This window comes from Cucurbita pepo, chromosome LG04, assembly GCF_002806865.2.
Source record: "Cucurbita pepo subsp. pepo cultivar mu-cu-16 chromosome LG04, ASM280686v2, whole genome shotgun sequence".
In the NCBI taxonomy this organism is placed as follows: Eukaryota; Viridiplantae; Streptophyta; class Magnoliopsida; order Cucurbitales; family Cucurbitaceae; genus Cucurbita; species Cucurbita pepo.
Window position 1 is genome coordinate 9457483 of NC_036641.1, and position 20099 is coordinate 9477581.

At 35.5% G+C, this 20099-nt stretch overlaps 5 protein-coding genes and 1 pseudogene across 8 annotated transcripts; 5 read left to right on the top strand and 1 right to left on the bottom strand.

Annotated features, from left to right (window-relative positions):
- Positions 1 to 221: 221 nt before the first annotated feature.
- LOC111793708 (NAC domain-containing protein 75-like) lies at positions 222 to 3914 on the top strand. 4 transcript variants are annotated; one of them, XM_023675714.1, is made up of 6 exons: positions 222 to 597; positions 689 to 878; positions 998 to 1548; positions 1719 to 2003; positions 2967 to 3092; positions 3718 to 3914. In XM_023675714.1, the coding sequence occupies exons 1-6, from the start codon at positions 466 to 468 to the stop codon at positions 3814 to 3816; spliced, it is 1383 nt and encodes a 460-aa protein (XP_023531482.1). In that variant the 5' UTR covers positions 222 to 465; the 3' UTR covers positions 3817 to 3914. The 4 variants fall into 4 exon arrangements, with proteins under 4 accessions (XP_023531482.1, XP_023531483.1, XP_023531484.1 ...); XM_023675715.1 differs by having other exon boundaries at positions 2970 to 3092; XM_023675716.1 differs by having other exon boundaries at positions 2973 to 3092.
- Positions 3915 to 6883: 2969 nt separating this feature from the next.
- On the top strand, positions 6884 to 8294 carry LOC111793605 (leucine-rich repeat extensin-like protein 4). Its single transcript, XM_023675562.1, has one exon. The coding sequence runs from the start codon at positions 6935 to 6937 to the stop codon at positions 8204 to 8206; it is 1272 nt and encodes a 423-aa protein (XP_023531330.1). The 5' UTR covers positions 6884 to 6934; the 3' UTR covers positions 8207 to 8294.
- Positions 8295 to 9615: 1321 nt separating this feature from the next.
- LOC111793581 (derlin-1-like) lies at positions 9616 to 13678 on the top strand. The gene is made up of 7 exons (XM_023675531.1): positions 9616 to 9743; positions 9938 to 10073; positions 11693 to 11766; positions 11906 to 11999; positions 12629 to 12757; positions 12866 to 13026; positions 13180 to 13678. The coding sequence occupies exons 1-7, from the start codon at positions 9727 to 9729 to the stop codon at positions 13295 to 13297; spliced, it is 729 nt and encodes a 242-aa protein (XP_023531299.1). The 5' UTR covers positions 9616 to 9726; the 3' UTR covers positions 13298 to 13678.
- On the top strand, positions 11224 to 11357 carry LOC111794151 (annotated as a pseudogene).
- An 80-nt stretch (positions 13679 to 13758) lies between the features above and the next one.
- LOC111793580 (glucan endo-1,3-beta-glucosidase 13-like) lies at positions 13759 to 16704 on the bottom strand. The gene is made up of 4 exons (XM_023675530.1): positions 16348 to 16704; positions 14707 to 15981; positions 14115 to 14148; positions 13759 to 14021 (listed from the first exon to the last, which is right to left on the bottom strand). The coding sequence occupies exons 1-4, from the start codon at positions 16409 to 16411 to the stop codon at positions 13889 to 13891; spliced, it is 1506 nt and encodes a 501-aa protein (XP_023531298.1). The 5' UTR covers positions 16412 to 16704; the 3' UTR covers positions 13759 to 13888.
- Positions 16705 to 18488: 1784 nt separating this feature from the next.
- LOC111792849 lies at positions 18489 to 20068 on the top strand. Its single transcript, XM_023674450.1, has 2 exons — positions 18489 to 19572; positions 19704 to 20068. The coding sequence occupies exons 1-2, from the start codon at positions 19310 to 19312 to the stop codon at positions 19960 to 19962; spliced, it is 522 nt and encodes a 173-aa protein (XP_023530218.1). The 5' UTR covers positions 18489 to 19309; the 3' UTR covers positions 19963 to 20068.
- Positions 20069 to 20099: the final 31 nt, after the last annotated feature.

Genomic DNA, 20099 nt, shown 5'->3' on the forward strand with positions numbered 1-20099 from the left:
AGGGGGAGTCCCACCAAGGTCTTTTGGGAGAACTAAAAGTAAAGTCACGAGAGCTTAGACGATATCATACGATTGAGAGAGCGTGGTTTGGAGAGAGAGAGAAAGTGAACATGGGGTTTGTTTAATTGAGGAAAGAGGCTAAAAGGTCGGTGGGTTTGTAAGTTGAATTAAGGGCAACCTTCCCTTTTCTTTTATTTCTCAGCTTCTTCTGTCTTCTCTCTATGTTTAAGTTGAGTTAAAGTTAAAGCTACTCTACAATAGCCGCCAGTGAGAAACTAAAACAATTCTAGCCCACTTTTGTTTTCTTCTTCTTCTTCTTCTTCTTCTTCTTCTTCTTCATCCTTCTCCTTTTGAAAAAACGGTGGCGTTTCAACTGATTGCGGCGGCTACACCTCCATATATTCATAAACCTCTCTTCCTCTTGGACATGAACCACCACAACTCCGTTCAAGAAACCATAAAGATATGAGAAATAGTCAAATCGGTTCAATCGTCGGCGGCGGCTCCGATTCTTTACTAGATGCAAAGCTTGAACAGCATCAGATGTGTGGATCCAAACACTGCCCTGGTTGCGGCCATAAGCTTGAAGGAAGGCCGGTACTGATTTTTTTTTTTTTTTTTTTTTTTTTTTTTTTTTTTTNCATATATGATAATTAAGAGAAACCCAGTAATTAGTTTTGATTGGAAGAGGGTTTATCAGGATTGGGTCGGCTTACCAGCCGGAGTGAAGTTTGATCCGACCGATCAAGAATTGATCGAACATCTCGAAGCAAAAGTTAAAGCAAAAGACATGAAATCTCATCCTTTGATTGATGAGTTTATTCCCACAATTGAAGGAGAAGATGGAATTTGTTATACCCATCCCGAGAAACTTCCAGGTTGTTTACTTTTTTTCTTTCCCGACTAATTTAAGGAATGATCATGGATTTAACAAAATTAGTGGACAATATCATACTATTGTGCAGAGTTGTGATTATTTTTTCTGTGTCCATAATAGGAGTTAGTAGGGACGGATTGAGTAGGCATTTCTTCCACCGGCCGTCGAAAGCGTACACGACGGGGACGAGAAAGCGGAGGAAAATTCAAACGGAGTGCGACTTACGGGGTGGCGAAACGCGGTGGCACAAGACGGGGAAGACCCGACCGGTGATGGCGAGTGGCAAGCAAAAGGGCTGCAAGAAAATCTTGGTTCTTTACACAAACTTCGGCAAGAATCGGAAGCCGGAAAAGACGAATTGGGTCATGCATCAATACCATTTGGGACAGCATGAGGAAGAGAAAGAAGGAGAATTGGTGGTGTCGAAGATATTTTATCAGACACAGCCACGGCAGTGCAACTGGTCGGACAGAAGCCTTGCGGCGGCGGAGACAGGTTTTGAGGTTGTTGCAAGTGGGAGCAGCTGTTCTTCCATGGCTCAAGCCGACGAAATGTCTCCGGCTGGCGGTGGTGTTGGAGCTTCCATTTCTAGCTTCAGTTCGTTGGACATTCAACATCTCAAATCTGACCATTTTGGGTTTGGCCCATTTAGAACAACAAGCTTTGACGAGGTTATTTCTGACCATATTAGGCACATTTAATATTTACCCAAACAAAAAGATTTAAACTTTAGAGGTTAAAACATAAACCCAATTCACAGTGAAAAGCGTTTAAAATATTAGAAATTAAATCAAAATCAGTGGTAAAAACTAACCTGATAAACACTAGGAACACATTGCAGGTGGGAATGAAAGGCCGAACAAGCGGCGGCGCATGCAGCAGCAGCGGCGAGTTTGAGCTGCGAGACCACCACCATCAGCTTGTGGTGGCCCACAACGACCAGCATCGTTCTATTGTTCACCATCATCTACCAACCACAGCCTTCCACATCAGCAATCATCCGAGTCATCAAATCTCCGCCATTATCTCTCCTCCGCCGCCGCCTCCTCCTCTTCTCCTCCTTGATCACGATTCATTTCATCATCCTTCTCCGATCATAATCCAAAATCAACAATTTCATCAGCAGGTACTATAATTAATGGTCTCTTTTTTTTGGTGTTTTTAATGGTGAGGATAATATATGGTGGTTTTGTTTATGTGTGCATTAAAAGAAGAGATGAAATAATGGGATTTTGCATGTGGGGTTTGGTCACTCGTCTCATTTCTCGAGAAAGATTGAATTTTGGAAGGTATTCAGTTATAGACATTGAAACTAATACTTTGGTTTGGTTTGAATGACTTTTTCCATTAACGTACAAACATAAAAGAGTAACTAAAGATAAAAGAGAGAATTCTCTACACAGTACGTTCATTGGAGAAGAGCTCAGGGGTTAATCATGAGTTTATAAGTAAAGAATACATCTTTTTTGGTATGAAGTCTTTAGCCACGAGAGCTTATGCTCAGAATGGATAATATTATATCATTGTGGAGGGTCGTGGTTTCTAACATGGTATCATAGCTTAATCATGTCAATAGAATAGAATACTTAAATGTAGAACAGGCAAGTTGTGAGAAAGTGTCGAACAAATGGTATAGTTTGTTCGAGAGCTCCAGAGAAGAGAGTCGAGTCTTGATTCAGGAGAGGTTGTTCGAGGGCTCTATAGGCCTTGGAAGAAGCTTTATAGTATATTTTGTTCGATGGGAGATTTCTTGAAGATTATTGGTAAAGGAGTCTTAGGATCCTTTGTTATAAGGCCTTTGGAGGAATCAAGAGCAAAGTCATGGGATCTTATACTCAAAGTGGATAATAATGATATCATTTTAGAGGGTCGTTCCAAAGAGTTAAAACATAGGTTATCAGCCAAATGTTTGAGTAAGTTACGGTGAGAATAGGGTTAAAGAAGATGTCGGGCAAAAAGGAAACAAACATGGAAGAGTAGTGTCGGGAAATAGAGGGAGTTAAATTTAGTTGAAATGATTAAGGTAATGATTGTTGTCTGTGTTTTTATGTCTGGAAATGAAAATGACTGCGTGAAATGGAAACATGAGCAGCAGCAGCAGGAGGAAGGTGAAAGTGAGCATCATAAAATGGGAGGAAGGTCGGCGTCAGGCCTGGAAGAACTCATCATGGGCTGCACTTCTTCTTCTTCTTCTTCCATCAAACATCACCCACCTGTGAGTTCTTCATAATACATCTTTTTTTTTTTTTTTTTTTTTTTTTTTTTTTTTTTTTTTTTTTTTTTTTTTTTTTTTTTTNTTTTTTTTTTTTTTTTTTTTTTTTTTTTTTTTTTTCTCTTTCTTTTTCTTTACTTTTTTACTCTGAATTCCATGAACCCCGCTACCTTTTTTATTTATTTATCCAGAAAAAAAAAAAGGTTCAAAAGAACAGTAAGAAAAAAGAAAAAGATAGAAATTGGAGTACTTACCTTCTCTTTAGGGTTTGAATTTAGTTTCAATTTTAACTTTATAATTCAAAACGTCACTATTTTATCCATATAGTTTAGACAATTTTTCTTATAATTTTAAATATTAGATTAAATTTACATTTTAATTATTTATACGGTCACTAATGTTACGTGTTTTGATAATAAAGTTCTGAGCTAGTGTGTTATGTAATGCGTAATGGGATTTTTTAGGGTTTAAGACGAGTAATAGTGGAAGCAAATGAGTAGGTTAACAATCACATTTAAATGTTTTAAGATTTAGAATCCAAGCCTAAACTATATAAATATATTTTTAAAAATTATAATTTGTTCGGTAATCGATTAACTTTTGTTTGACAAAGTGGGTTTTGGAGCAGGAATCATCCATATCGAGTAGTCGAGAGGCAGATCAATGGATGAAGTATTCATCATTTTGGCCCGAGTCGGACAACCCGAATCTCCACGGTCATGGATAGTCAAAAACAAAAACCATTCTCCACATTATTGGTATTTTAAGCTTTCAAATTTGTTGAATTGAAACACACCCCAAAGTTCAAATATATATATATTTTTGTCTCGAAGCCAAAAAAAAAAAAAAAAAAAATNAAAAACCCATGAGGATCACCGATCGACCCTTTTTCACTTCTCGGATCCTACCCAAACCCAACTCCCCTTCAACTTCCTTAGATATAATCGACCCTTTTTCACTTCTCGAATCCTACTCGAACCCAACTCCCCTTCAACTTCCTTAGATATAATCGACCCTTTTTCACTTCTCGAGTCCTACCCGAACCCGACTCCCCTTCAACTTCCTTCTCACACTCTTTAGAGAGAGTGAAATTAAAGGAAAAGTAAAAGAACCATATACATACACACATACGTATACATATATATGAATAGGTGCATGAAAGTTGTGACCCTTATAATGATTACACATCATCTTTATTACCATTCATTCTCTTTATGGGTAAATTATTCTTTTTTCAAAGAACAAAAAGAAAAAGGATATAATTTGTATTCACTCTTCCTTCTTTTCTCTCAACTTCAAACTTGGATTTTATTCCTTCATGTTCTTGCATTAATTTATTTTCTTTTTCTTTTAATCATCATTATAATAATAATAATAATAATAATAATAATAATATATGTAATGGAGAACAAAGTGTAAGTATCTTTAGGATAAGAGAATAAAATAATAAATCGACCCAGTGAAAAATTAAAAAATAAATAAATAAAAAAAGTGGGAAATTTGATGGTGAGGGAATAAAGGAGGAGAGGACAAGAATAAACTTTAGGGTAGAAAAAGTGCCGGAAATAACAACCAATCACCAATTTCTTCTCTTTATTACTTTATTTTTTGACTAATCCTTAAACTCCAATAATTAATTACTTTAATGTGGTCCTTTTTATTATTTTTCATCTAAATTAAATATTTTTTTTTTAAATGTCTATTTTGTCGCGTTGAAAATTGTTAAGAGGGAGCCACACATAAAGTCACGAGAGCTTATGCTGAGGTCCATAGAAAAGCCCACCCTTGTTAAAACGAGTCTCGATCCATAGAAAAGCCCAGCCCGTAAAATATGGGCTGCTAAAGGCGTGAAGCCCAGATGAGGAGCCCAAACTTGTGGGGTACGTTAGGGCGTAGGTTATAACCTGTCAGCTCCCTTATTATTATTATTATTATTATTATTATTATTATTATTATTATTATTATTACTATAATGATCCAGCTGCCCTGTCCTGCCCTATCCCGTCGACTTTATTATTGGTTTTAAATTAGGGAAGGGTAAATAATTGAATGATTGATTACCCAAAATGCTTGTGAAAACACGAAGTGTGTAATAAAAATGTGTGCTTTTATTGTGGCGGAAATAATTGAAAATATTATTTGGTTGGCTTCCTATTTATTATGATAATTAAAATTCATTTATATATTCCCTCCAATTGATGTGATTATTTTGCTGTCCATGTCCTTGTCGTGTCCGATATTTAATGAAACCCTAGCCTTTGACTTTTATTGTCTTCTCTTCAAACTATCTTCCAACTCTCTTTCGTTCTTCCCTTTTATTTCCATTAAATTTAACTAAATATATACAAACTCATCTTAGATGATAAACGAGATGAAGTTACGTGTAACATAGAAAACAACACTCTAATGCCTGCCTTGTAATACTCCTAATCTATATACACCAGATATTGTCTGCTTTGATCCGTTACGTATTGTTGTTAGTCTCATGTTTTTAAAACGCGTATACTATGAAGAAGTTTCCACCCCCATATGAATAATGTTTCGTTTCTTTCTCCAATCGATGTGCAATCTCACAATCCACCCTCTTGGAGGCCAACATACTTGGTGTCTGACTCTAATACCATTTGTAACAACTTAAGCTCACTGCTAGTAGATATTGTCTGTTTTGGTCTATTATGTTATCGCTGTTGGTCTCACGGGTTTAAAACGCATTTACTAGAGAGAAGTTTCCACGTACTTATAACGAATGTTTTGTTCCTCACTCTAACCGAACCTCAAATTTTTGTACTTGATTTCACCCGCGCACTTGTACATGGGTGTAGATAATAAGAAATTTAAATTTAAACAGTATTTTTTATTTATTAAAAGTTAATCTTAAGCATATTGTTTTTACCTATTTGTCCTCTAGATTAAAAGTTGAGATAATTATGAATCTTTCTTTAATATATATCAAAATTCAATTTTCTAAATTTAACTTTAGTGATATTCGTTTATCTTTTATTTATTCCCTCACTTTTCTTAAAAAGAAATATTTGATATGAAATTAACAACGCTCTTGAGCTGTTTTTATTTATAATAAAAATAAAAAATTATCATATTAATAAAATCTTTTTTAAATAATATTCAAACAAAATTTCAAAACAACATATATTTAAATTAATTAATAAATAATATACAGAGAAATATATTTACTAATGTTATATGCAAATTAATTATATTTTGTTGCTATTTTATTATTTTTATGGCATAATAATATACATTAATTGAAAATAAAACTCCAAAATTATTGTTGGCAGACAAAACAAAAAATAAAAGAAATTGGTAATCATTAGTGTAAAATTAAGCACACAAAACNAATAAAAGAAATTGGTAATCATTAGTGTAAAATTAAGCACACAAAACAAAAACGAGCTAGTTCACGAGACGGTCATTCCACAATTAATCAAATTATAATTAGATAAAATTAAAAAAAATTAACAATTAAATAAAACAAAAAATATTAATAATTAGAAAGCTAAATTACTAATCTAGTCTTTAGATTTGGTGTTCTATATTTTTCTGAGAAATGTCAAAAAATTCTTAAATTAATAATTTTGGAATATTTTTGTAACGAATAAAGATATTTTCGAATCAAAACACCAATAAATTTTATTCAAAATTAACCATTTAAAAGTTTATTATAATTGTTTTTTTAACTTTAACAAAAAAAAAAGTCCTTGGGTCTTACGGTCAATTCACACCTGCTACCCTCCCCGAGGCCGCACCCTCTTTTGACAAAAACCTCACCGGCTCAAACATTTTCATCTCCTTCTTCGAGAAAACAAAATAAAATTAAAAAAAAAAAAATGAAAAGCTTCCCAATTCTCACTTGTCTCATCTTCTTCCTACTCACAAACCCCACTGCAACTGAAACCTTCGGAGTCGGCGTCAATGGCGGAGTCGCCGTCAATGGGGGAATCGGCGTCGGGATCTCTATCGGCAACGGTGGTGGGCCAGGCGTATGGATTGGCGGAAACGGTGGAAAAACGCCATCTGGGCCTCCGACGCCGAGGCTGAACAGAGGCTACGCCGCCCTCCAAGCATGGAAATCCGCCATTACAAGTGACCCACTTGGAATTTTGAGCAGTTGGGTCGGCCCCAATGTGTGTTCTTACAAAGGGGTTTTCTGTGCACAAGTTCAAGACGAAATGACGTCGTCCCCCGTCGACATTATCGCCGGAATCGACCTCAATCACGCCAATCTAGCAGGTACTCTCGTGAATCAGCTCTCTTATCTCACGGAAATCACTCTGTTTCACCTCAACTCCAACCGATTTTCCGGCACCGTTCCCGACACCTTCCGACAAATGTCTTCCCTCCAAGAACTAGATCTTAGCAACAATCTTTTTTCCGGTCCTTTTCCAATTACCACATTATATATTCCGAATCTCGTCTATTTAGACCTGAGATTCAACGATTTCTCCGGCCCAATTCCAGAAGACATCTTCAATAAAAAACTCGACGCCATTTTCCTCAACAACAACCATTTCGACGGCGAACTACCACAGAATCTGGGGAATTCCCCTGCTTCTGTCATTAATTTAGCTAACAACAAGCTGTCTGGGAATATCCCAACTGGGTTCGGGATCTTGGGTTCATCACTTAAAGAAATCTTGTTCTTGAACAACCAATTAACTGGTTGCATCCCCGAAGGAATCGGGCTTTTCTCAGAAATGCAAGTGTTCGATGTTAGTTTCAATTCATTGATGGGTCATTTGCCTGATACTCTGTCCTGTTTGAACGACATCCAAATTCTAAATTTCGGCCACAACCGCCTTTCCGGTGTTCTTCCCGATTTGATCTGTTCGTTGAAAAGCTTGGTGAATCTGACGGTTTCTTTCAACTTTTTTTCCGGAGTTAGCCAAGAATGCTCGCATCATTTTCTGGGGAATTTGGGATTTGATTTCTCAGGAAATTGCATTCCTGGAAGGAACATGCAGAGGCCTCCGCCTGAATGTTCTATGATTCCTGGTGGGAGTTTGAATTGTCTGAGGTTACCTCCTGTCGTGAAGCCTCTTGTCTGTGGAACACTGGCTGAGACAACAGACAGTGATCATCCCAGCTCGTCGCCGCCATGAGAAAAAAAACGAATTTTTGTGATGAGTTTGTCATTCATTCAACACTGATTAATGAAATGTTTTGGCTAATTTGTTCGCCGGCGAGTTTTGATTGATTGTCGTTTGTGAAATTCTTAGCTAATTTGTATTAGATTGATAAAAGTCCCACATCTATCGATTAATTTAGAGCCGTTTTGGAGAAGTATAAAGTATAGATTAATTTAGAGCCGTTTTGGAGAAGTATAAAGTAAAGTCACAGGAGCTCACACTCAAACCAACAATATCATACCATTTAGAGAGGGGCTGGTTTAACAATTTGTTCATTAATTACATGGATAATGCTGCTAACTACACTTAAACAGACTACTAAGTAAGATTAAAAAACAAACAAAATCTACTTCTCGTATTTAAATATAATGTTTTAAAACATTTTGATTATTGATTTGATTCCAGGTGGCAAGGAAATAGACAGTAATCAATCACTATAAAGTGGAAATTCAGAAAATTATATATAAAAATAATTGTTTATGGGAAGAATATCTTCCTTGTCGTAGAAAGAGACAAATCAGTTCTCCATAATACTTTTTTTTTTTTCTAGATTTATACTTTTAATTTTAAATTTCAATTATCACCCAAAATACAATTATTGGAAATCGACAATAGTTTTTTTTGTTATTTAAAAAAAATATATTAAAATATAAAACTTTGTAGCTCTATAACTGTCCCATGTGACATTTGTGACATATGTGCCCCTATGATCTACACTACCATTAGCCTATGGCCACCTGGTGAAATCCCCCTCTAGAAGGGGCATAAATGGAATTTCTAGTGAATATTTTTACATATGTAATGAAGTGAAAAATATGTGAAATGAGATAAAAAGAAACTATATTGTCCTTTTAAAACCCACTTCTAATTACATATAATTCCTCAATAAGTTTTAGCTAAACAATTTTAAAATTATTAATTTTTAATAATGTATATAGAAAATATTATTTTGTTAAAAAAATATGTTTTATTTTCTCGTAAAGGTCGAAACTTTATTAATTTTTAATAAGTGTATTATGATTAATAGGAAATTAGATAATGAAAATTAGAATAAGTTAAGATGAAAGGATATTGGGCTGGATAAGGGGGCGGCCCATGTTGAAGATAGAGAGCGACAACCCACATGGAGAAAGCAACTGACATGCGTAGTTCCATTTACAAGGACGTGCCACCTGGCACCTCTCTGGGCCCCACAAATCTCTGATGAGAAATGCAATCTGGAGCTGTCCTTGGGCCTAGCCCATATTATGATATGGGCTTAATGAGTACATTTTAGCAAGCCCAGTAATCCGCACGTGCGAGACGGAAGTGGAACATTTTGGGTCTTATTTGGTTCTATTCCTTTTCTTTCGCCTATATATTCTGGCGTTTCTATTGTCCTACTGATTTCTTGTTTGCTAAGGTTTGTTCGTCTTCAAGCGGTGAAATTTCTTAAAGAAGACTTAGAGATCTCTAGTTCTAAAGCTGCTTCGAGTTTGATTTCTGCTTCTACAATGTCTTCTCCGGCCGAGTAATACTGCCTCTCCATTTCTATTTCCTGTTTGAAACTCAATTTATGAATTCTGTATTTCGTTTCTCTGCTGTTCGATGCTGCAATTTGATTACTTTTGATTTTTTTTTTCTGATGTTCAATGTCTGCTGTCATTGTGTAGTTTGATTTTAATCTGGAACCTGACCATTTTTTATTTTTTTTTCACGATTCAGATATTACAACTCTCTTCCGCCTATAAGTAAGGCGTATGGAACCCTATGCCTTTTGGCGACTACAGTCTTCCAACTTGGCTTGTTAAATCCTAATTTTATTGCGTTGCATTTCGGACTCATATTCAAGCGTTTTCAGGTATTGACTTGAATTTATCTGTTCAATTTTTGTTCTTTTTAAACATCTGCTGACTCTTGCTTTCATTAGTGTTTTTATTCTGTTTATCCAACATTCTTCTTGATCATTCTTTATCTTTCCAAGGGGCGTTGAATTTCATACTTATGAGTGGATATGGAATTCTTGGATTTCAATAATTTCCTGGTTGGTTGACCTATCGGTTATATTCTCGATTGATAATTTTACGGAGGCGATAAATATCAGATAAAACTCAGAATTGGAAACAATGAATGAAGATGGGATTTATTTCGAAATGAATTCCATTATTCGGTTGAGATCAAAATAAATAAATTCTTAGTTAGTGCAAGGAATGTTAGACTGTTCGAGAATATTTTATTAGAAAAGTTATTGATGGGAACATTGGAATCATCTTTAACTTAACTTTTGAGGTAATGGTTCAAGTCTTTGATAGCGACTTTAGCAACTATGTCGTCAATTCTCCTCTTATTAATTAGTACTAATTTTCATTAGTGTGGGTTCCTTTGAACTCCAATAAAGGTTCTTGTTTTTGGTAGGAACTTTTGGGATTGGATAGTTTTGTCATTTTTCTCCATATTGTTTAATTGTGTCTTACTTTTCTAAAATAAGGTCATGGTCTTAAGCCAAAGGGACTTTCCATTTAGGATATCAAGGATTATACGATCTTTTTTAATGTCAAATCTTGTAAGGTAAGGCAATCATCCCATCGGACTGATTGAGACACCCTCAATGTTAATCTATCCTTCCGTACTTGTTCTGTATATTTCCATAGTCTGGAGGTTATAAATCTCTTTAATTTTTGAAGTCCCTATTCCAAACAAGAGGAATAGAATTAGATATAGAACAGTTCAAGTAAATTCAAAATGAAAGTTGACCGACAAATCTCTTCATCCTAAACCCGGTGAGGAGGAATAGAAACTTGGTAAAATTTATTGCTCATTTTTAAGTTTTGTATGAAGCCTAATGGCAAATTCTTTATCAAACGTCAATTTATGAAGTAAACAGTAAAGATATCTAAAAGCAGTGAAGGGAGATACACAAGAACCAGAGTTTTTACATGAAATCCAATCCAGGAAAATTATGGTAGAAACAAGTTAACTTATGCTATGGATTTTAAATTCTGACGAGAAGAATCTTTGCTCTTAGGGAAATGACACAACTTGTGAGGTTCTAACCGAGGTGTGTCTATTGCTGGTTGAGAATTAATGCTAAAAAGAAAAGAACTAGCAGTTATTGTTTCTTGAATCTCGTCAATATTTGCCTATAGAATCATTGTTTTTCATCTAGGAAGTTGGTCTTTCATATCAAAGGAAGTGGTTTTGAAAAAAATTGAGAGAACAGTATAAGTTTGGCCCCTCTCTCTCTCGCCTTTTTGTTTTTGTGGTGGAATTACTTGTGCTTATAAATTTAGGTCTAACAGCATCTGATTTTTCAGTGGAAATGACTGTGCCTTAAGTAAGTCATGAACTAGAACGTTCTTTACATTGAATATTCTTAAATGATGGATGCCTTTCCCTTTGCAGTAATTCTTTAATGTGAATTCCAATATATTCTTTCCATTACTATTAATAATATTTATCGAAGGCTACCTTTATTTTCAGGTATGGAGGCTATTCACAAACTTCTTCTTCCTTGGAAAATTCTCTATCAATTTCGGAATTCGTTTACTAATGATGTAAGTTTTTGTGTGTGATAACTTTTATTTTTATACATGAACTACTAGCAGTACTTTTTCATGAAGGTGAAGGGTTTGTGTTAAAACTTTCATAAAGGTTTATGATGCACTAATAGTTTTTGTGTTTGTGCCCTCGCAGAGCAAGGTATGGTGTTCAACTTGAGAATGGACCATTTCAGAGGCGAACGGCAGACTTTCTATGGATGATGATATTTGGAGCCTTAACATTATTGGTGCGTGAAGATCTTTATTAAGTTATTCCTTTAGATTGGCCCTTTTGTATTCTTTCACTTTTGGTTGGAAGCTTAGTTTTTTCGACAAAAAAAGGTTTAGATGCAGAGGTTCTTTTCAGTTTTATCTGTTCGTAAAAATAGTAGATTTTGCAGATGACACCTAATGGTTAAACTGTTTTATGTCATTTAGAAGTGATAGTAATGTTGTGAGGGAAAGATGTGTGAAAAGGCCACCGGACTTTTGGTTGTTTTTTTCCTTGTTCCAAATTATTTTGATGGTACTTAATCATTTGCAATTTCATGAAGCATATCATCCGTTGGTTAAAAAATCATTATTGCAATTTCATGAAGCATATCATCCGTTGGTTAAAAAATCATTAGTTAGTTCAATGTTCGGTTGTTGCGAGTTCTTTTTTTTTTTTTTTTTTTTTTTTTTTTTTTTTTTTTTTTTTTTTNCTCTTTTGTATTTCTGTTCCTCGGGGATTTTTTTTTTTTCCTCATGAAATCCTCCCATCTAAGAGTTTTTGCTTGTTTGAACCTTTATTTAGTTTGTGTATTTGTGCATATCAAAATGTATTTACGCTGATTCGTGACAAGCTTTCTTTTTATGGATACTTCCTCTTGTGTAGGTACTTTCTGCTATACCAATCTTCTATTCATCATTCTTAGGGATATCACTTGTGTTTATGCTTCTCTACGTCTGGAGTAGAGAATTTCCTACTGCACAGATCAACATATATGGCCTTGTGACTCTTAAGGTACGACCAATAGCAATGATTTAGGTTTCAAATTGTACCTTTTTTTCACCACGGGATTGTGTTTCAGTTCCTAATATCTGCATTACAAATGTAATGCTTTTTGTGCAGGCATTTTATCTGCCATGGGCCATGCTAGCGCTGGATGTCATTTTTGGTTCACCTCTTGTACCTGATTTACTTGGAATCTTAGCAGGGCATTTGTATTACTTCTTGACCGTGTTGCATCCTCTGGCGGGCGGAAAGAACATATTGAAAACTCCATTTTGGGTGTATCCTTCCTCGTTTTGTTTTTTAACTACAAATATTCCTTGCCTTGTTAGTTTGAGATTCTGCCTATTTATATACTTTTTATATACTCATCCGTTGGGTTTTTGTATTGCTTGCCTTGCTTTTATTCAGCGTATCTTTAACAATTTCTACAGACAGAGGTTAGTATCAAGGTGGAGGATAGGAGCACCACCAATTCAACGTGCAGCAGTACCTGATGATAGGGGTACAAGTGGAGCTTTCAGAGGGAGGTCTTATCGGCTCAATGGCTAAACTACTATTCTGTGTAAGAAAAAGATTGAGATCTTAACACACGAGTTTTCTAGATTGTGCCTGCTAACATCGAATGGTATACAAAAAGATGGGAGGAAAGAATTCAATTAGAAGTTCATCTCAAGCTCATGTTGCATTTATGTCATGATTAGCGATCAGCAGGTGCTCTCGTCTTTCGTTGTAGCAATTTGGATTACCCGAATCTTGTACTGCGAAGGATAGTTGGCTAGAATCACGATGGTCGATTCGTGAGTTTCGCTTTGAGAGATTGCTCCCAAACTCTGTAACCCTAAAAACTCCCAACTGTTCCCAATCCTTCTGACTAGAAATTGCAGATATTTTGTTATATTTTTCAAAATTTTAAATATGGTATCATGAACATCACACTGGATTATAGTTTCAGGGAATTATTATTTTGGTAACTTTGATGAACTTTTCTATACATATTCAGAAGTAAAATAGACGACCAAAAAAATCATTTGATTAGAAATTCGAACTCCCCTTAGATCCCTTCTTACAAGGTGAAGTTACAAGTTCAATTACAAAATAAGGAAAATCTGAGATTTTCAGAAGACTGGGCTGACCCCATCATCATGAAATTTTGAAAAAACATGATATGAAGGCCAAGATAAGTAGACCTGCAGAAACTCCAATCGCTGAAGAAGATGATGATGAAGTTGAGGACATTGCTGTTGTATTACTGGAAGAAGTCGTCTTGTTCTTCCTGCATAACCATTAAACAATAAACAAGAAAATTTATGAAACGAACAATCAAAATAATGTCAAGTTTGCTTCCATTCCAAAAGAAAGAGCTTACCCAACAACGGTCGCGTACACGCAGTTATCATAGCCTGCAAAGACAAGTTACAAACTCAAGTTTAGGAACCAAACCGGGCAGCTAAAAGAATATCAGGCAAAATCTTGATTCTCGTAGGTCTTATAACTAAGTTGATTACATGAACAATCCCGCGATTGGGCCTCGGGATACTCATCGATGACTAATTTAAGTGGGGGAGAATGTCACAACCATACTAGGAAGCGAGTAGGTTGTGATCCTCATGTTGAGACAAGTAAAGCAGCGATCCTCAAAAAGCTCCCATTCAGTCACACGAGGGCCAATAGAAAAGAATATCATGATGCGATTGAGGAGGACGCCACATCATCAAACACATCATATAATGTGAGCATTGAAGAGGAAACGAGGAATAAACAAGATGGGACAATGAAAAGACATGAGTGTCAATGATAGGCTTGTTGAAGGGTCGGATCGAATCAGGTAAAGTCTCAGGCCTTAACCTCAAAAGTCGGGATTTCAAAGGAAATTTGAACATGCAGTTAAAGACACTAAGCTACATTTGTTTGCCAAGTAACTATATCTAGCAAACAGATATATAATAACACTGACTTACTTGGATCCTGGCTAACTTTAACTCCATTCCCTCCAAAGCCACAAGCAACATCAGTAGCTCCATTCTGCTGGAAATAACTGTTAAACGCATAAGATGCATGAGAAACAAGAGTATCTGGCTCAAAACAAGGCTGGCTTGGCTGGATGGCAGTGCAATCGACATTCCCCGAACTACAAGCCCAATCCAACGCGTTTTGCAAGTCCATATCGGTCGCCTTGCTCGAAGCAATGCACCAGTCAGTTCCATTAGAACCAGTCATATTAGCCTGTGAAGTCATGTCTACTGCACTTCTTCCTGTAAAATCCAAGTTGTAGACGCTGGTCTGGTCTGGATAGAACAATCCCCAGTTCCTTTCAGAATCCAACCCCGGCTTCCTGTTTTCATTAAACAAAGAGAAGATATATACATCCAGTTCCTCCCCCGGCCTTGCAGGTGTCCCGGTGTTATTAATAACATGTCGGATAAGATTCGTGTTGTAAGTTTGCGCATTGTCGGGAGTTGCAGCTGTCTCCTTTGGTGACCCTTTAGATGGCCAACCTGTTTCTGTGACCATCACTCTAATAGTTCTAAAATTTAGAGCCATCAAAGCAAAATAAAGAGCATCAATCTGAGCATCAAACATGTTCGTGTAAAGCAGACCAGTATTCGGATCGATAACTTCAGACGACGATTCGAAAAGAGCATAGTCCAATGACACATTGCTAGGGGATTCTCTGTAAGCATAGTAAGGATAAATATTGATCATAAAAGGAGACTGATTCTCAGCAAGAAACTCCAACAATGGTTTCAAGAAGAATGCAAAATCACTACTAAAAGCGCCAGCCGAGGGAGGGAACGACCGAGACAAAACTCCGAGCGAATGAGTGCTAGAAACCTTTATCTTCTTGTGCAAACCAGCCTTCTTAAGACCAGTGAGTACATTGTTCATGGCAGGCACCACCAAGGCAGACACATTGTGAGGGCTCTCCGTGACCTCGGCACCGACTGTAATGTATGTTATTTTCGCCGCCGGGTAGTAAGGGAGAATGCTATTCTTCAGCCAAGTATCTACATTAGACTGAAACTGAGCGAATGGCAGCAAATCGGAATTCGGTATCCCGATCATAAGTTCGACACCGGTGTTGGCAAAGGCCTTGAGAACCTGAATGTTTGAGTCATAAATTCTAAGGTATTTGATGTTATGAAGTTGAACCAATTGGGCCACTTTATTTGGTGTTGGGAGGTCATCTGCATTTCTTCCATAGCAAATTCCAACATTACTTCCCTGGCAATGGCCTGCAGGAAACATACAGCCTTATTTCAAGCATGAAAACGAAGACAATGGTGACTTATACCAAAAGGGTTTGTTCTTTCCTTTCTTACAAAGGGTTTCAAATCTTTTATTCTGTAATCTATGATTTCTATCAATACAAGCACAGAAATATGTTACTCAATAGGTTGAATAATGATTAGTTTACTTCAGTTTAGCTAAAGAAGTAGCAACAATGCCAATGGAAGATCCAACAAGTAGAATCAGACAAAACCGCCGCAAGAAATGTCAAATGTGGTACCAAATCGAAGAGGAACACACCCAGAACAGCAAGAACAGTGAACAGAACAGCAAAAATGAAGAACACGAAGAGGAAACAGAGAGCTACAAACCCAAGAACATAAGCAGCAGTGAAATCCCATAAAAAATGAGATTGAATCCAGCCCTTTTCCCCATTCTCCTTCTCGTTATCACCTGAAATCCACGCCTTCAAGTCTCAGTCCAACTCTCCTGCGGGGTTTGTGTAGAGAAATGGGAACGAGGGATTTGTAAGATTCTGGTTTAGAACAGCAACGGCTCGTTTTGCTTTCTAAAAAGGCACCCACTGTGAGGATTACAGAGCTCGAGATTATGGTTTAAGGCTAAAACAGAGCAAAATTAGCTTAAAAAGCCACTCTGGCGGAGGCTATGGAGAGTGTCGGGGACAGGGGAAGGAGTGTGTCAGCATAGGGACCGGACTTCAGAGGAAAGTATTAAATTTTGTCTATTGAGATTCCTCGATTCCGGTGCCCAGCATGTCTGTTCCCCACTAATTTATATATACCGTTCCATTCACTACCCGCCGGAACGGTTCCGTTCCATTTCTTTCTTTTTCAGCAAATTAAAAAAACATGTTTTTTCTTCTCCAATTTTTTTTTTAGTTTTTTTTTTTTTTTAATAATGTATGAATTTATGGTCTTTTTCTAAAATTAAATTTGTATATAGCAGTAAAATTAAATATTTAATTTTTACATGAAAGGAGTATTCATTAAATATTTTTAGTACGATGTAGAATTAATGTAAAGTTTGAGAATTTTAATTCTCTGCTTTAAATAATATAATAATTACTTTTGACTTATTTACTCGAAACATTTGAATAAATCTCGACTCCATCCTTTCCCGAAATGGAATTGGTCTAGTCATCTAATGGACCAGCCCAAATATTATGGGCCTTGAAAAATAGAAAGCCCAATTGGTTCACTTTCCAACGGCCCAAGTGAGATTGTCAATGGGCCGGACGACTCTAAGCCTATTGGATTTTGAAGGGCCTATTGGGCCGAAATTCCCCGACATTATGGATAAGAACAAAGATTGGGACAGCGTGGATTAGATAACAGAAATTTGATGGAAATGGCTGTTTGCAGTAACCATCTCCATGTCCATAGTGACTTGTGCCCAACTCCACTTTCCCTTCTTATCTCCTCACTTTATCGTATAAATTTAGTTTCTAAATTTTTTTAAAAAATAATTATAATTTAATTTAGTCTTCTCTAATTTATAACGCGAGAATCAATAAATTCAAATTTTTAAATTTTTTTCTCATTAAAATCGAGAATAGAGTATGGAGCGAACAACATTCTATTTATCTTTCTATTAGATAAATGAGAGATACATCATTATTTTTTAATAGTTAAAAACTATGTTTAATATTAATAAAATTTGAGAAAGTAGGTTAAACATTTATAAAATATTGATTTATTAGATTTTTTTTACCATCTTTTATTAAGAATTATAATAATAAATACAAATTTTAAAATAACTATATCTATCGTAACCCTAATCTAAAAAATAAATGAGAAATTTCATGAAAATGAAGAATGGAATAGGCAGTAGAAAAGACTTACTTGTCCTCGTCCCACCTCGTAGATATCTCTAGTGACATGACTTAAAAATAGGTTACCCTTATTATAAAAATATTTTAAAAAAGTAATTATGGGAAAGATCTTTGCTGTCAAGAGAAAAATACATTTAACCATGGTAAAAATACTCCAAAGCACAACTTTTACCTTTTTCTTTATTGAAAAATGTGGTTTCCAAAAAGCTTGGTTTATCCAAATATTGAATGTTTATCTTAATATAGAAGCTCCCCTCAAAATCCAAGTTGTTGAAGTGTAGAAGTTTTTCTTTTCTAAAGTTTTCTTTTTATATAAATGGAAATTTCGTAAATCAATTTGGTTATATTGGTTTTATTGAGATGTCTCGTGCACTAAATAGCATCACCGTTCTTTAAAGTGTTGGATTAAAATTTCTTGACGTAGAGATATTAACCATCGTGATTTTGACCTATTTCAAATTCCGCTCATATATTACATTTTTACGTTGGTACAGAGATAAGTAAATGATAAGGAATCACTACAAGGAAAGTAAGATTCGAATTACCGTGATCAAATATCTCTAGACAATAACATTTGTTTCAGATTTGAATCACTTCATAAGCAAAATCGATTATGTCAAGCTTGAATGATTCTAAACATACTATCTAAACTACATAAAATTGAAAAATAAACTTAGCTCTCAACTAAAGAAAAACACAAATACTATTTTTATTATATTGTCTCAGCCCTTACTTACAGAAACAACATACATAGTTTTACATAGTCCCAGAATTAAAACCCTTCACTTTTCAAGAAGCATTTTAAGAGTGGAGTGTTTTAAATCTTTCCGGAAGCATTTCACCTTTCATGACTACAATTAGCTACCATAACTCTAAATTATCATGTATCATACATTTGCAACCATCTAATAATAAATGAAGTTTGATTTTCTTTAATGTGACATGAATGGTAACGTTTTGTTCCCATCTCAGTTGATATAAGGTAATCGTATAAGGTAATCGTAAAAGGGGAGTGGGGTGTTTTAAATCTTTAATTATTCCTTCCTCAAAGGAAGGTTGATGATGTAGATGAACATAAAAGAATGGGAATAATGTCATGACTTTATGAAGCAAAAGTAAGGAAGATGTTACTAGAGAATGACAGAGAGAGGTGGGGATTCAGTACGTTGTGGATATGTCTTCCAAATTTCAGACCTTATCTTATTTCCTAGTAATATGGGAGAAGGCAACACAAAACTCAGGCCCCATCTATTTTTTTTTTATCATCAATTTTATCTTATAATAAAACGATGATAATTATTGATTGATGATAAAAGGGTTGGGTTTTTGGATAAAGCAACAAAAAGGAGAATTATCTAACTTTTATGCTACATTTAATTATAATCTAAGCTTTCCACGCATATATAAATAGCTTCTCAAACGCACATACTAAGGTTGCAATATATAATACCTTTCTTCTTCTTCTCCTTCATTTGATTCCAATGGGAGAATTGCAAGAAACTCAACGTCTTCATGTTGATGAAGCTCAGAATGGTTGTTGCAGAACGATCATGGAAGATTGTGAAGCTTCAATGGAGTCTTCCATGGAGTTTAGTTCTGCAAATTCTGAAGCATCTTCTTCTTTGGAGATGGTGGAAGATGCCCTTTCTACAGTTTCGAATTCTTCATTATCATCTTCTTCTTCTTCTTCTTCAAATGGACCTCTTTTTGAGCTATCAGAGCTTATGGTTCATCTTCCGATGAAGTAAGTAATGGGATAAATTATAAATAAAAAAAACATACCCTTTTCATTATGTTTCTTTGGAGACACGTTTTGATTGAAAGAATGGATCAATATGACTAATGGGAAATTTTGAAATGGTTTTGTGCTTGCAGGAGAGGGCTGTCTAAATATTATGATGGCAAATCAGAATCTTTCACATCTCTGGCAAGTGTAGAGAGATTAGAAGATTTAGCGAAGAGGGTTTCTCCAATTAGAAAAAAGTTCAAATCTTGTATGAGTGTTGGAGGAGGATTTGATGGCCATAAATCCATTGTCCCAAGGACTACCATAGCCAAGAAAGCTTCAAGATCAAGAGGGAAAAGTAGTCTGCTTTGTGGTTCTAGGTCTGCAGTTTCTGTGAATTGGCACTGATTATTTGCTACCCTTGAATGACTTGACTTGTAAATTTTCAAGCTCATTTCTCCCCCTCTTTTATTCTTTTATAAAGAATTTTATAACTTAATATGATAACCTTCCAGAAAACGAGGAGAATAAATTTGTAGAACCTG